The 14,986-nt window shown below is 39.0% G+C and overlaps 1 protein-coding gene across 3 annotated transcripts in view; it reads right to left on the reverse strand.

Moving 5' to 3' along the window:
• Window positions 1–2,107: 2,107 nt before the first annotated feature.
• Window positions 2,108–14,986, reverse strand: part of GPD2 (glycerol-3-phosphate dehydrogenase 2) — a 140,665-nt gene continuing 127,786 nt past the window's right edge. For 2 of the 3 annotated variants that reach the window (XM_047082915.1, XM_047082916.1), the window contains exons 14-17: window positions 8,910–9,022; window positions 8,748–8,826; window positions 8,459–8,557; window positions 2,108–5,461 (exon numbers count right to left, since the gene is read on the reverse strand). In XM_047082915.1, the coding sequence (XP_046938871.1) occupies window positions 5,336–5,461; window positions 8,459–8,557; window positions 8,748–8,826; window positions 8,910–9,022 (417 nt within the window). In that variant the 3' untranslated portion in view covers window positions 2,108–5,335. The remainder of the gene's footprint in view (window positions 5,462–8,458; window positions 8,558–8,747; window positions 8,827–8,909; window positions 9,023–14,986) is intronic. The other variant, XM_047082917.1, reaches the window with a different exon arrangement.

Consider the following 14,986-nt stretch of genomic DNA (forward strand, 5'->3'; position numbering starts at 1 on the left):
CAGGTTAAAGAAAAGTGATACGTTGATCAAGCTCGTTACGTTTAGATCGCTTAGACAAACAGAGGAAAGTGGCCTTTGAAGCAGAATCAGATATGCCGAAGTTGGATATTTTTCAAGATTATGAAAAAGTCAGACCCAGTTTTATAAGGTTATAACAAATAAACTTGGTGACCAGGGAAAAGCGGCTTCCCAATTCAAGGGTCTCCTTAATCAAAACTATTTTTTATAGGCATCAGGGCTAAAAAAAAAAAATTTTTTTTCACGCCTCCCCACTCCTTGGGACACCACACTGAAGGAAAGCTAGCTGCAGCCATGAGGAGGTGAACCTGGGCTGTACAGGAGCCGCTGTACCTGGAAAATGAGAACAGACATATTCTGCTTACAGACATGCAACAATGGGCTTGAATGGCTTAGAAGCTGGTGGAACCAGTTGTGGCATGTGCCGGGCTCTAATAATATCCAGTCTAATAATACTATGAGACTCAACCCTCCTCTCTCTTCGCTGAAACATGATATACCATCTACAACTCCAGGATACATACCTTAACATCCAACTCCAATGTGAATTCGGGGAACTAACAGGGGAACCGATGGTAGTAGGGTTTACCGAGCAACGCGACTCAGTGCCAAATGCGGAGGATGAACGCGGCCCCGATGATTTTGCTAAAGCAGTATTTTGCTTAGATCAAATAAATCTCACTATTCTGGATCGGGTATTAAACGAAATGCAAAGGTAGTTTTTGGTTTGTTTTTTTTTTTTGTTTTGTTTTTTGTTTGTTTTTTGGTTTGGTAGTTTTTGGTTTGTTTGGACCCTTTTTTGCAAAGGGTCCAAAAATTTCTTAGCACGGGACCTTGCGGGACTATCTCTGGCGTCATACTAGCTCACACGCCTCATGTTATATGCGTGCATTTCACAAGGTTGGTGGCTAGAGACCTAAGATACAACATACAGGCACAAAAGGGTCATCAACTCCATCTCTTATACAGAAATTCTCTGTATGAGAATGCCACATCGATTATGAGGGTGCCACATCAATTTAAAAACTTATGTTTCTCCTTCCTTTACAAGTCAAATGGCATCAGGTGAAATCTGACACCGGTGATAATGCGGTGTTGACAAAGATTGCAAATGTTGATGCTAGTATCTGTTTCCCTTTTTTTTTTTTTTATTACCATAGATTTTATACGTTTCGAAAACTGGGAGCAATGTATTTTGACAAATTTTATGTTGACAAATTTTAAAGTGCTATAAAATTTGATAAGCTGCATCACTGAACAATGTTTTGAGCTGCAATATATATATATATCTTTTTTTCCAGGCACTGAACAAACAGGTCATTGTTACAAGTCTGTCTGGGAGCCATCACTTTCGGGTATTCCGTACAATTTCAAAGAACCTTCAGAAACTCACATGCCTTTGAGCATGTAAAACCAGGAGGCAGTGCATCTAAACCACAAATGGGGAATATGCTCCATATCCACGTGTAAATTAAAACCTATAAAATAACACGGGCATTATAAAATTTGTGCTAAAACTGATAACAGCTTTACTGATTTACTGACAATGAAAATATATAGCATTTTTTCTGTCAGAGCATTTATCAACACTGGGCAGCACTGCACGAACTTGACATGTAAGATGATCAAAATGGATTATGTAATCTTTCCCATTCATTTCTATTGATTTTCGTTATGATAAAATTCATCAGTGTGCCTGGGAACGCTCAGGCTGAAAAGCTCTGGTTGACCCAAAAAAAGGGGGGGTGGGGAGGGGGGAAGAAAGGAACAAAAAAAAAAAAAAGAATTCAACAGAGTTGTAATGGGATGAATGCAATTTTAGAATGGGCTTGCACAAATACAGAAGTTGTGCCCTAAGGGCTCCAGCAACAAATTAATACAAATAATTCTGGCAGTCTCATAAAATTATATCTGTCTATGCAGGGATTCAGTTTTGAGATAAAATAACCAAAGTCCAAGCTAGGAGAATTAATGTGTATGTGCCGTTAAAAAATTGGTTTGTGGAAATATTTTCAAACTTTTTTTTAAACTTCAACGCCCATCAAAGTTATTTCTCTGACTGTAAGTGACACTCAAACGCCAGCAAATGGACCATTTTAATCAGTTTTATTGATTCATGCTTTCGGTTCTTATTCGGTTAAAAACAAGGCACGTTGCATACATCCTCTTATTGCTCTACAAATGCATGCAGCTCTTTCTGGATATCAAAAGTAATAAATAATGGCGATAAAACACCCAGACAGTTATAAAAATGACAACCCAGCCTCAAACATAGTATTTAACAGTCCAGTCTAGAACAACGACCCAACACGGGACATGAAAATGCCACATCGGAAGCATGCAGTGCGTGTATCCACTCCAGCAAGGGGCTTACACTTGACGGTACGGCTGCTTCGTTCCCTGAAAGGGGCTGACGTAATGCGAGCAGTGCAAGTTACAGCGTCACTGATTTCAATATTATTACATTCGTAGGCCAAAAATCTTTAGGAATACACACAGAAAAGGAAACAAGATCAATGATTATCCCTACAGGATGTTCACTAAAAGTCAGAATGAAAGTTTCGTTGTTGTACAAAAGAGTAAGCTGCATATTTTGGAAAAGACGAAACAGAGCTAGAAACGGAAGCAGAATAGGGAGCGTGCATTTAAGAGTAGAAATCGTAAAGTTACACTTAGTATAAACTGATTGAAAGCGAGAATACTGCAAACAGCACGGCGGATGTGAGGCAACCTTGCCGTCACAAATAATGCAGCATTATCACTATTGTTATGACTGTGGAATGGGCTACTTAAAGGAGCGTCCAGCTCTCCACCACAGATGGGGGTTCCTTCACCTGAATCCCCTTAAAGGCTGAAATAAATCATTTGACAGAGACAGTCTCTGCACACCCCATCCCCGCCCCAGCAGAATCATCTAATACCACGAAAAGAAAAGGAACATTCTTTTGTGCTCGGAACAGGTTTTGAAGGGGCTTTTTTCTCCATTTCTTTTCCCCTTTCCTGAGATCAGGTAAAGAAGCTACCCAGGTTTAATTAAGAACTGACACAAAAATGCGGGGCTGCTTTATTCACAGTAAAGACTTGGAACCAGTTCACTTCCAAGACGAGACTCTGGGATTGGTGAAGGAGCGTATGTTTTAGAATTAGCAGATTTTAAGCAAAAGCAGACACGCTCCAAGGAAGCAAAGTGCGCTTTTCTTTGTCCTTAAAGGAACTTCACTCAGAGCAAAGCGTGCACACACCAGGCCTGTTTTACAGATACAGCTCTTCCCAGGCCAGTCAGGCTAGAGAGCCGGTCCTACTGTAATGGATTCGGGGAGGGCACAAGTCATTGCTATCTTGATCTAACTAGAAAGAGAGAAAGAGAGAGAGAGAGCACGAATGTACTGTATTGTGGTACATCATCGGCCGTGTTTTGAAGGACAGACAGCTTTTCTATCGAGTGTCAGCGGGTTCTAAACAGTGAAGTTTATTGTCTTGGTAAAAAAACAAAACAAAAACAAAAACAAAGACACTACATTACAAAACCACGTGCTCCCATCATTATTATGTTTTTTAAGGTAGTGTAAAAAACTCACACCTTGAAAGAAAAATGTTCACAGTGATACCTGGAAGCATCCCTTGCTTTGGGGTTTACTTGAGGTTTGCTTGTGGCAAGTCTAAACTTCATTTAAAAATAAATGAATGGTTTGAAGTGGGGCGGGGGCTTAGGTGAGCGAAACTCCAGTGTTTGTATTATGACATCCAGGCTCATACCCGACTTGAATGAGGCATAAAGGTTTTCTACGACGTTGACAGAAATGACAGCACGAAAGTGTTTTGTGTACCAGTTAAAAAAAAACTAAGACCTGAAGTCTGCGCAACTGAAGTCTGCCATTAAATAAAGGGTTATATTCCCGATTATATACACAACCTGATCTTAGAAAATAAAAAAGCAGATCGTTAGCTTCACAAGAGGTTAAGTATTCAGATGATTGGTTAAAATGCTACTGAAGTATTGCAAAAGCATACCAAATTGGCCCTTTAAATTCAATGCATTTTTTTTGTTAAATTCAACGCAGATTTAGTTTTGTTTTTGTTTTGTGTCTCTATGCGTGCGGGGTATGTGTGTGTGTGGGCGTGTGTTGTGCGTGGTTTTATTCCTTTTCTTTTTCTTTTTGGTTGAGGACTTTCCCATTGCGCACTGAAAGAGAAAGGCTTTAAACAACCAAAATGACCTTGAATACTGCAGCGCTGTGCCTTTTTACAAATAATTATAATTAAAGTTAACTAAAGGTTATTTCTATCCTCTTTTGCTCTCTGTTTAAAATTACTCCCCCAAAATGATGCAATAAACTAAGCAAACTTGGCCATGTTTGACAACAGCACATGCTCCACAGCCTAGGATTTGGGGATTGAAAACTGTGCTGTCATATGTGGATATACAAACGCAGATTTTTAATCCTTAACTTGATTACCACTGTAAAGAGTTGAGAAATTTAGTCTCATCCCATTACATCCAACTTGCCACTTAAATGCTGGTTTTAAAATAAGAAAAGCAAGAATCTTGCTGGCAACTCTAAGAGTCAAAGAAAAACCAGCAGTGACTGGGGAGAAAAAGCGAATTGCTGACACGAAACTATCACCGTAACTCCCAGCAAATGTCAGTGCTATCCTTATCTTACACCTGTGATTCTGGAAGCTTTCAGAGTTTCTCTTTGAGACTTGCTCCTGTAACCAGATCTAAACGCTGTCTCCCCTCTCCAGTTTTGCCAGTCATACTCTAGATATAAAATTGCACGATACTGTTCGGATGAGGAAGGCAGACGGTCTCGAGGAAGGAGGAGCTGAGCAGTCTCCAGAAACACTATTGTTTCAATAGGTCACTCCCTGCTCGATTTCTTTTAGGAACAAATACTATCTACGTGCTTAATGTCCAGAGCTTTGTGCACATCACAAAATTTTTCCAGCTTCTTTTTTTCAATTTCTGCCAAAATATTCGGCCTCTAGGAGTGATTCAGAATAAATGAGTAGACAAACAAAAAAGGGAGTATGTCTGGTCTAACAGGTTACAAAATGGATGCAAAACACTAAATCCATGTGTGTTGAAAATGAGAAAAAAGATAAAATGCACTCTTCAGAAGCTAGATTGAATGTCGAATACAAATAAAGGGTATACACCAACATCCTAAAGCTTTGGAATGTTTCCCAGTGTTAAAAAAAAAAAAAAAAGGCAGCTATCCATATCCACTATTTTGGAGTGGTGTTAAGTCATCTCTGGTTTTACGTGATGATTTGTTGCTCCCGTGTTTGTTGGCTGTGGATTTACTGCCCAGACTCACAATCCTCCACAACTTCGGTCCACTGGAATGGGGACTCTTCTATCGAGGTTCTCTTCTGCAGTTTTCATGAGTATAGCAAGCCGGCTTCCAGACACCCTTCCTTTCTGAATAGCACTCATCAGCTTAAAGACAAAACATGCAACAGATTCAGGAGGCAGGCACGCTTACTCCCTTCTTCACAGCATTTTAATGGTTCCCTTTGCAGCAGGCAGACGTGACTAAGTGCTCCGTCCAAAACCATAGTAGGTATTACAGCTCAAATCACAAGAATACAATTCTTGAACATTTCAAACAGGAGGAAAGGGGAAGGTATTTCACCACCGCTGCAAACACTATGCCTATCTGGCAAATCGGGCTGCCTTTAAAATGCAAATCAAATGCATCACTTTTTGCCCCTTTAATGTGGTCAGGGCCCATATTTTTTTGAACAACTCAAATATTGGATCTTTAATTTCATTTAAAAATCTTAAAAAGGAATCTCAGCGATTGAACAAAGACAAACCATGACCTATATTTAACTACTCTTTTTTAGTGTTACTGTACTTGACAACTTCAAGTCCCTTAAATCCAAATTCCTTATAGACTTCTTAAAGTAATTTACATTTAAGTCCTTGAAATGGACCCAGAGATCTACCTTAAGAATTAAAAGCACTCCACAGCCCAGATTTTAGTTAATTCATTTTTATCCAATGGATAAAATCAGAATTAGTCTTGAAATTACATGCAGTCAGCGGGCAAAGGCCTTTAATCTGGAAGGCACTTTGCAATTATGAGCACGGGGATTTTTTTTTTTCCTTTTCAAGTTGATGTGGTTTTAACTATTTGCTTTTCTTGATCTCACTTCCCCAATCTTTTTTATTTATTTATTTGAAAAAGAATGGATTTAGCCATTCATCAGGAAATGAATATTTGTGTGTGTGTGTGTGTGTGTGTGTGTGTGTGTATACACACATATACGTATATATATATATTCTCAAATATTTTTAGGGTTTATAGTCTTTAGCCTACAGAGATACATTTCTTAAAAATGGCTCTGAATAAGAGTCAGAGGCATCTGCCAAGGGGCTGGATCAGAATTTCATGACCTTATTAAAAGCTGTTTCACAAGCCATTGCTTATTAGAAATGGACTCCTACATGTAGAGCATCATTAGAGCCCAAACCCAAAAATAAAGTCATGTAGCCATGCAATATCTATAGTGATCCTTCCTAGGGGATTATTGAAAAACATATCTATATTCAAAAAGATGTTTAATGGGACAAACATGGGTTCTTTATCATCAGAAAAGAAAATATTTTATTCAAAACAAAACCCTGAAAAACATACTTTACATCTGACAAATGGTATATAGCATAAAGAATGCTGACATCTAAAGACAGAACAATTTATTGTTTATTGTTTTGTCTCTGGTTCCATGAAGACCTTCTAAGTTTATCGGAGCTAACAAAACTGATAGAGTTGGTTTTTTCTTTACCCATAAATATTATATGATGTACGAACCTTTAAAAATTCAAAGTTTTCTTTAAACATTACAAGTATCTTGAAACCATACTATGAGAAAAAAATAACATTTGGGTGTGAATATATTTCATGAGAAATACGGTCAGCATTTTTTAAGTTGAAAATTACACTGTGTATTTGTACTTAGTAGAAGCATGAATAGTCTCTTTCATTTAGAATTGGACAAGAAATAATTATTTAAAAACTCTACAAGGAAACCTGCAGATGGTTTAAATTATTTTCTATGTGTTTGACTCTATTGCACTCAAGAAAATTACTTAAAACCCAAACCACATAGCATATCCATAAAATTAGATTCTCATTGTTTCTAAAACTCCAGATCTTTCAACCCTAAATGCTGTTGTTTATTTACAACATACATGAATTGAAGCATAAGGTATTTCTTTGAAGAAAAGTTTTCTAAAATTCTGAGACAAACAATAAAATATTCTCAAGGAAAAAAAAAACAGACAAAAAATATATTATATGGTTTCTAATTCCCCAGGTTATATTTTAAACTCCATTTCAAATGTGCACTTAGTTAAATAGTAAGCTAAAAAACTAAACATTCTTTTTTGTAATGCTGGACACAACCTGTGAAAATTTTCTGCATTTAGATTCAACAATGCTCTTATCTGCAGCTCATCTCCAGAGAGACAATTACCATTTCCTTTGCCTTGATATTGTTTGTTTAACTTGACACAGTGAAGAAAGGGCTGACATTGACCAAAATCCCCAGCATTAATTTATTTCATGTTCAGCATTCATCATTGCCAGGGTGCGAGCAAGACCTGGCATTCATTTGAAATACCTGCCCAAGAAGCATTGCAGAAAAAAACCTGGCTGCTTGGAAAACAATGTATTCTTCATATGATCAGAGTCCTATGGACAGCTACAAATAATGCATGGGTTTGTTAAATTTCTCTCTTTTAAAGAACTTTTAAGGAATGATGTGTAGCATCGGGTTTGAAATTAGAATAACAAAATTTACTTCCTTCATGGCTACGATTGAGTAATTGAGCCTTGAGAAGGTGGAACGCTGGAAATAGAAATGTTTGAATTATGTGGTCCTGACCCCAGAATACAGGTTTCCTTTCTTTTCTTTTCAGGTTCTCTATATAATGTAAGAATATGATAATTACATTTCCGGTGCTCTAGTGAGCATTCTCAAATCAATACAACTATGAGTTGTTTTTTTTAACTTCATAAAAAAAATTACTTTCCACATTAGAAATATTGCGTTTGCCTCTTTTGAAGCAGGTAACGAATGGTTTGTCAGTGGTGTTCCATGGTATATTTCTCTAAAAAGCATACTTTTTATTCAGTCCTTTAAGCCATAATTAACATGGATTGAATCTAAATTGCTTAACACAACAGACTTTCTTAGAGGAAGAAAGAAAGAAAGAAAGAAAGAAAGAAAGAAAGAAAGAAAGAAAGAAAGAAAAAGAAAGAAAGAGCTGGATCCTTGAGGGCAGACATAGCAGCCTTTGCTGGCTTCAAGCTTTCCTTTTTTCAGAATGAAGTGACAACTGTGTGGACTTAAGAATCCTTTCTCGAACAGCCACTCACAACCAAAATATAAAAAGCAAATAAACTTGTTTCCCTTCACCACAGCTCACCTGCAAAAACTCATTGAGCTCAACCTGTCCATTTTTGTTTAAATCTACTTCATTCAGAATTTCATGTAGTGTATTTTCATCCATTTGGACATTGATACTCTAAATAAAAAGAAAGCATGACGTGATGAGGTTTAGTTAAAAATTATGCACACCCTTTTATTAATACTATCAACTTTTCAAAAACTATAAGACAAAATTACTTACAGAAAGCACTAGATGAGGAAAAAATAATCTAATATAACATTTACGTTTTTCTGCTAGCAAGGATATGGAAACAAAAACATATTACCTCTAACACACGCTGAACATCAACAATAGTAATAAAGCCCTTTTGGTCTGCATCAAACTTATGAAATCTCTTCTTGTACCTGGAACACAACACTGAACATTGGAAAAATATACCTACGTGGGTCAAGTCAAGTAGAGAGATATAGAAACTTATTAGAAGTACCTGTCGATGTCTGAAGGCAGGAGGCTAATTTCAGAGCGATCTGTTAACTGTTCTGATCGAGATTTATAGCCCATTTCATAATACAGAAACTTCCTGGCTGTTTCAAGTTCCTCCTAAAACACAGACATACACGAAGTTCAAAGATTTATGGAAAGAATTATTGATTTTTTCGTTTGTTTCTTTCTCACTTTTCTGACCGGCACAATTTTTTTTTTTTTATTTCTGCCAGTGTTACTGAAGTATAATTTATATTCAATAAAGTGCACCTACTTTACATATACAGTTTGGTGTATACTCTACCACGATCAAGGTACACAACATTTCTATCCCCCTAGGAAGCCTCTCAGGCCCTTTTTCAGTTGACCTGCAAGCCTCAGGCAATCACTGATCTGCTTTCTGTCTCCAGAGTTCTTTTCGCCTTTTCTAGAATTTCATGTAAAAGGGTCCAAATAGTATGCAGTTTTTTTGTGCTTGACTGCTTTCACATAGCATAGTAATTCCAAGAATCACTCATGCTGTTACTATTTTGTTTTACTATGTTGTTTCTTCTTACTGCAGGATATTCTTACACAGTATTGTCTAACAAAATCTATAGAACCAACTCCTTGTGATTTGATGACAACTAAAGCAATTAAAAGTGAAAACGCTATCCAGGTGACAAACAACTACTATAATGTGGCACACAGCGTCACCGACGGGCATCAAGGGATCAGCTCCTCTGAAGGTTTGTTAACAAGGAGGCTGATAGTTGGGTGGAAGTTAGAGTCATGACAACAAACAAGCTCTTGGAACGGTTGCTCTGACACTTTGCAATGTCCCCAGCCTCAGCAGATAGGAACAATTGTCGAGAATGCTGTCTTTCTTACTTTGTCATGTCATTCTCCTGCTGGCTTCCAGCTTACAAACCGTCTTTTTCTTTCCTTTCCCTTTTTGGATTTTGTACTACATTTGCCCACCTTCTGTCTTCTGGTTCTGTTCTTATCTGCCACAATATTTTACAGCTCAACGCTAGTTAAATAATCCCATCTGCAAATTCTCTGAGTACCCAGAGATAGAATTTTTTCTGGCCTGGCATGTAAACTCATTTAGAGCAGCCTCCTATTTGAATATCTATTTCCTCTTACCAATATTTATTTTGCTCTCTTCACACTGAAAATCATTCTCCTTGACAAAAAAAGAAGGAAAGGAATTTGGTATTAAACTATGAGTTGAATTGTTCTCCCTTTTCTTCAGCAGTCAAGAATATGGTGCTGGGCACTTGAAACAACGATCGCTTTGGGTAGTATCGACATTTTAACAACACTTGTTCTTCCTATCCAGGAGCATGGAATCTTTTTCCATTTTTTTGTGTCTTCTTCAATTTCTTTCATAAGCTTTCTATGGTTTTCAGCATACAGATTTCTCCCCTCTTTGGTTAGATTTATTCCTAGGTATTTTATGGTTTTTGGTGCAACTGTAAATGGGATCGATTCCTTGATTTCTCTTTCTGTCGCTTCATTATTGGTGTATAGGAATGCAATCAATTTCTGTGCATTGCTTTTATATTGAAACAATGATCTAGCTTAGGTCTTACATGCATTCTTTTCCATTTGTAAAATTCATTTCTGGTGTCCTTAGTATTTTTTCCCAACATTTAGCCAATTCCTGACACTATTCATACGTCTGCATTAGTCCTGGATACCCTCTCACTGCGGAGCACTTGTCTTCCATCTGTTTTAAATCTGGTGTTTATCAGCTGCCTTTGTTCTGAGTCACTCCATTTCTTCATTGACTTCCCCTTTTTCCTCCTCATTAGGATCAAATTTGAAAGAATTTCTTTTTGTGAGGCACTCTCCATTGACTTAACTGGCCTTCTCTTCAAAGTCTCTCGATGAAATGAGTGTTTTCTCTGAAGGTATAAAATCTACCTTACCAAATAGTAGGTCAGCATTTCCCAAAACACATCCTAAGTAGTACTAGTATCCCTCCCACCGGCCCTTCCAAAGGGCGAGAGTTGGGTCTGTCTCTGGATAAGTTCCCTTTTGGAAAGTGGCAAGGCATAGAAGCATTCTGAAGGCACCAAATTATCTGCACTAATGAACATGCTTTCATGGGTTTAACTCAGAATTTCCCAAACTCTTTTGCCCACTTGGTCATCTTTTGATTCATACCTTGTGGAACACATTTGGCCATGTCCCATTTTCCAAATGTCCCCACCAGTTCCTCTACCAATCCTTAACTCCCCTAGACAATGTCTTCTTCCCTAACCCATTCTTCCAATTTGTTTGGATTTGATCTTGAATGACCGTGTTCTCTACATTTTGGAAGAAAGGCACATTTCTGATGTATATATTTGTTGCAACCACTCGGTTAGATCCCAAGATCCTTGAAACTATGAGCTATTTATTATTCCCCTAAAGTATTTGGTATCATGCTCAGTGTATGAGTCACTCATTAAGTATTGACTGATAAAAACAACCACAATTCATCTACAGAGAGTTATTTATCACCTTGTTCCACTTTCACTTTTGCAGGTTAAATAATCCCAATGCTTTTAACCTTTTCTCAGAAGTCCAGCTTTCTAACCTTTAATTCTTTTTCTCCCTCTCTTTTGTTCTCTCCAGACTGTCTACAGGTCTCATTAATACTCCTACGGCTCAGATACTAGACAATAACTTTAGGTCTTTTATTTCTGTTACTTTATTGAGGGGGATGGGAGAATATCTCTGAGTACATGAATTTACACATAAAACTTGAACTGAAGTTAAATCTAGTTTCCTCAGGAGGGAAGGCCAAACACAACCAGTTTACAGAATTTTCTTCCTCCTTCCTACCTCCTACAGCCTGAATTCCTGGCACAAGATATCTTCCTGCATATTCAAATCTTTCCAACCATAATTTTTACAGGAACACATTATCCCCAGTCCTCCTATACGGTAAAAATGATTGGCATTAGCAAAGGAGCAAGTTTCAGTCTTGCATCGTCTCTGCATGTAGCTTTAGTCGAACAAATTAAAACTCAAAGCTGGAAGAGCTACAATCAGTTCTGCCAATGCAGAGGCAACAGAACAAGGTGGAGAGAGAGTGTACGCCTGGTTTCGGTCCCAGTTCCGCGACTTACTAGTTGTATGAACTCTGACTGAACTTGCTCCCTGAGCCTGTTTTCTCAACTACAAAATGGGGGTAAAGGTTATCTCTGGCAGACTTGCGCTCGAGTTCAGGAACTCTTCAGCCACTGATTTCCACCATCAGTATGCTACAGACATTGCATTTAAATGACAGGAAATGGGGTGCCCGGGTGGCTCAGTTGGTTAAGTGTTGGCTCAGGTCACGATCTCATGGTGCATGAGTGCAAGCCCCACATCCACGCCGACAGCACAGAGCCTGCTTCAGATCCTCTGTCTCCCTCTCTCTCTGCCCCTCCACTACTCTCTCTCTCTCTCTCAAAAATAAACATTAAGAAAAATAAAACAAAACGAATTTAAAAGAAAACACTTATTATTAAAAAATTTACTACGGGAAAATTTTAAAATGTAGGGCCACAGCTTCCCCCCTGGAGACCTTGACTCTGAGAGTCTAGTCAAGTCTCAGAATCTGTTCTTTTTTGCTACATTCCCAGGGGATTGTGATATGTAACCACCTTTGGGAATATACACCAGAATGAGAATGCTTTTTTTTTTAATGTTTATTTATTTTTGAGAGAGAGACAGAGACAGAGAGAGTGAGCAGGGAAGGGGCAGAGAGAGAAGGAGACACAGAATCTGAAGCAGGCTCCAGGCTCTGAGCTGTCAGCACACAGTGAGACGTGGGGCTCAAACCCACGAACCGTGAGATCATGCCCTGAGCTGAAGTCAGGCGCTTAACCAACTGAGCCACCCAGGCAGCCCAGAATGAGAACACTTTAAGGACAGCACCTATGTCCAATCCTTTCTTACACCTGTGGCCTATGACACAGATGCTCTGTTATGTTCATTCACTCAACAGTTATTTATTCAGGCCCTACCATGGCTGGTTACTGAGGTTACAGAAACAAAGCAGATCAGTTCCTCTCCTTTGGAAAGCTTATTTCCTGGATGAGAGGCAGACAACAAATAAATAAACTAAATACGTGGTATTTCAAATGGGAATAGGTGCCCAAGAGGAAGATAAAATAGGGAGAGGGAGAGAAAATGCCATTCAGAAGGGTGAGTAGTACTCTTTTATTCAAGCCAGTTAAGGAAGGCCTCTTTGTAGCAGAGACCAGCAGGAAGTACAGGGATAGGCCATGAGGGTATCTAGGAAGGAACATTGCAGGGAGAGGGATCAGCAGAGCTTGAATAAGGAAAAGCAACTTAATTTGTGGGTTGCAGGCGAGTGGATGAATGATGAGACCAGAGGGTTCAGAAAGGTGGTGGCCAGATCACAATGATCTTGTAAACTGCTGTAATGACTTTGGCTTTACCCTTAGTAAAAGAGAAGGTGTTTCAGCACAGGAATTGTTAATGATTGGTCCTCATCTTACTAGTCTATCAGCATCATTTGATATAGTAGATTACTTTTCTACTAAATTTTGAAATATTTTCTTCCCTTCCTTCTGGGCCGCAACTCTGTTTTTAGTCTTTTCACACCTTCTCCAACCTTGCTAGCTATCACTTTCCCTTTCTTGGGGAGTCTTCCATATCTACCCAACTTTTTCTTTTTTTTACCTTTTTTCATTTATTTATTTTGAAAGAGAGAGAGAGAGAGAGAGGACCAGTGGGGAAAGGGCAGAGAGAGAGAGAGAGAGAGAAAGAGAGAGAATCCCAAACAGACTCCGCACCACCAACACAGAGCCAACTCGGGGTCAAATTCATGAACTATAAGATCATGACCTGAGCCGAAACTAGATACTTAACTGACTGACCCACCCAGGCACCTCTTTATAAATTTTTTTAATGTTTATTTGTTTTTGAGAGAGAGAGTGGGGGAGGGGCAGAGAGAAAGGGAGACAGAAAATCCAAAACAAGTTCCATGCAGTCAGCACAGAGCCTCATGCGGGGCTCGAGGCCACAAACTGTGAAATCATGACATCGGCCAAAATCAAGTGTCAGATGTTTAACTGACTGAGCCACCCGGGTGCCCCAATCTACCCAACTTTGAAACTCTGGAGAGCTCCAGGGCCGTCTCTGGACAGCTTGCTGTTATCTAACTATACAAACTCCCTATTTGATCTCATCCAGCATGATGGCTTAAATGCCAACTCCAATTTATATCTTTTTATATCTTCAGTTCAGACCTCCCCTCTGAACTTCATTTGGACTGACACAGCCAATGATCTGGCATATATTTTAATAGAAGCACAGGAGTTGCTAAAGTAAGAACACCGTTTTGTGGGAGGGAAGCTATTATAATAAACCATGGAAGAAATACTAGTGGCTGGAATCAGGGTTCTAGCAGCTGAACGTGTTAAGGGGGCACTGAATTCAAGCCATTACTTAAAGAGAAATATGATATGGTTTGCTGATGGATTTAGATCAAGTATGATACCAAGATTTAGGCTTATGCAACCAGAATGTGGAATCGCTTTTTTGACATGGAGAGGTTAGTAGTAGTGGTGGTCGTGGTTTGGGGGAGGTAGGAAGAGGTCCAAGAGATGGGGTTATGTACTAAATGGTTACTGCAAAAGCCATAGGTTGAAAACCTAATTCCAAATGTGATGGTGTTCGGAGATGGGGCTTGGGGGAGGTGATTAGGTTTAGATGAGTCTTGAGGATGGGGTTCCCCTTTCTCCCTCCCTGTCCTCCATGTGAGGACACAGCAAGAAGGCAGCTCTCCGAAGGCCAGGAAGAGCACTCCAAACCAGACTTCCAGCCTTCAGAATCGAGACGAATAAATGCCCATTGTTTAGGCCTCCCAGTGGGTGGTATTCTGTAAAAGCAGACTATTACAGACTAAGACAGATAGGGTTCCAGAAAGTAGTTTGGGAAGGAGGGAGGAATCAACTCTGTCAATGTCACTAACTGCATGGGTAACAGGAGGACCGAGAACTCATGAGTATATTGTACTGAGCAACAACACGGAAGCCATAGGGAAGTGTGATCACAGCTACTACAGCAAAGTGGCAACAACAAGCTTAAATG

Source organism: Lynx rufus, unplaced genomic scaffold, assembly GCF_022079265.1.
Source record: "Lynx rufus isolate CCGP_SWC_20201006 ecotype Redwood Valley unplaced genomic scaffold, mLynRuf1.p SCAF_2, whole genome shotgun sequence".
Lineage (NCBI taxonomy): Eukaryota > Metazoa > Chordata > Mammalia > Carnivora > Felidae > Lynx > Lynx rufus.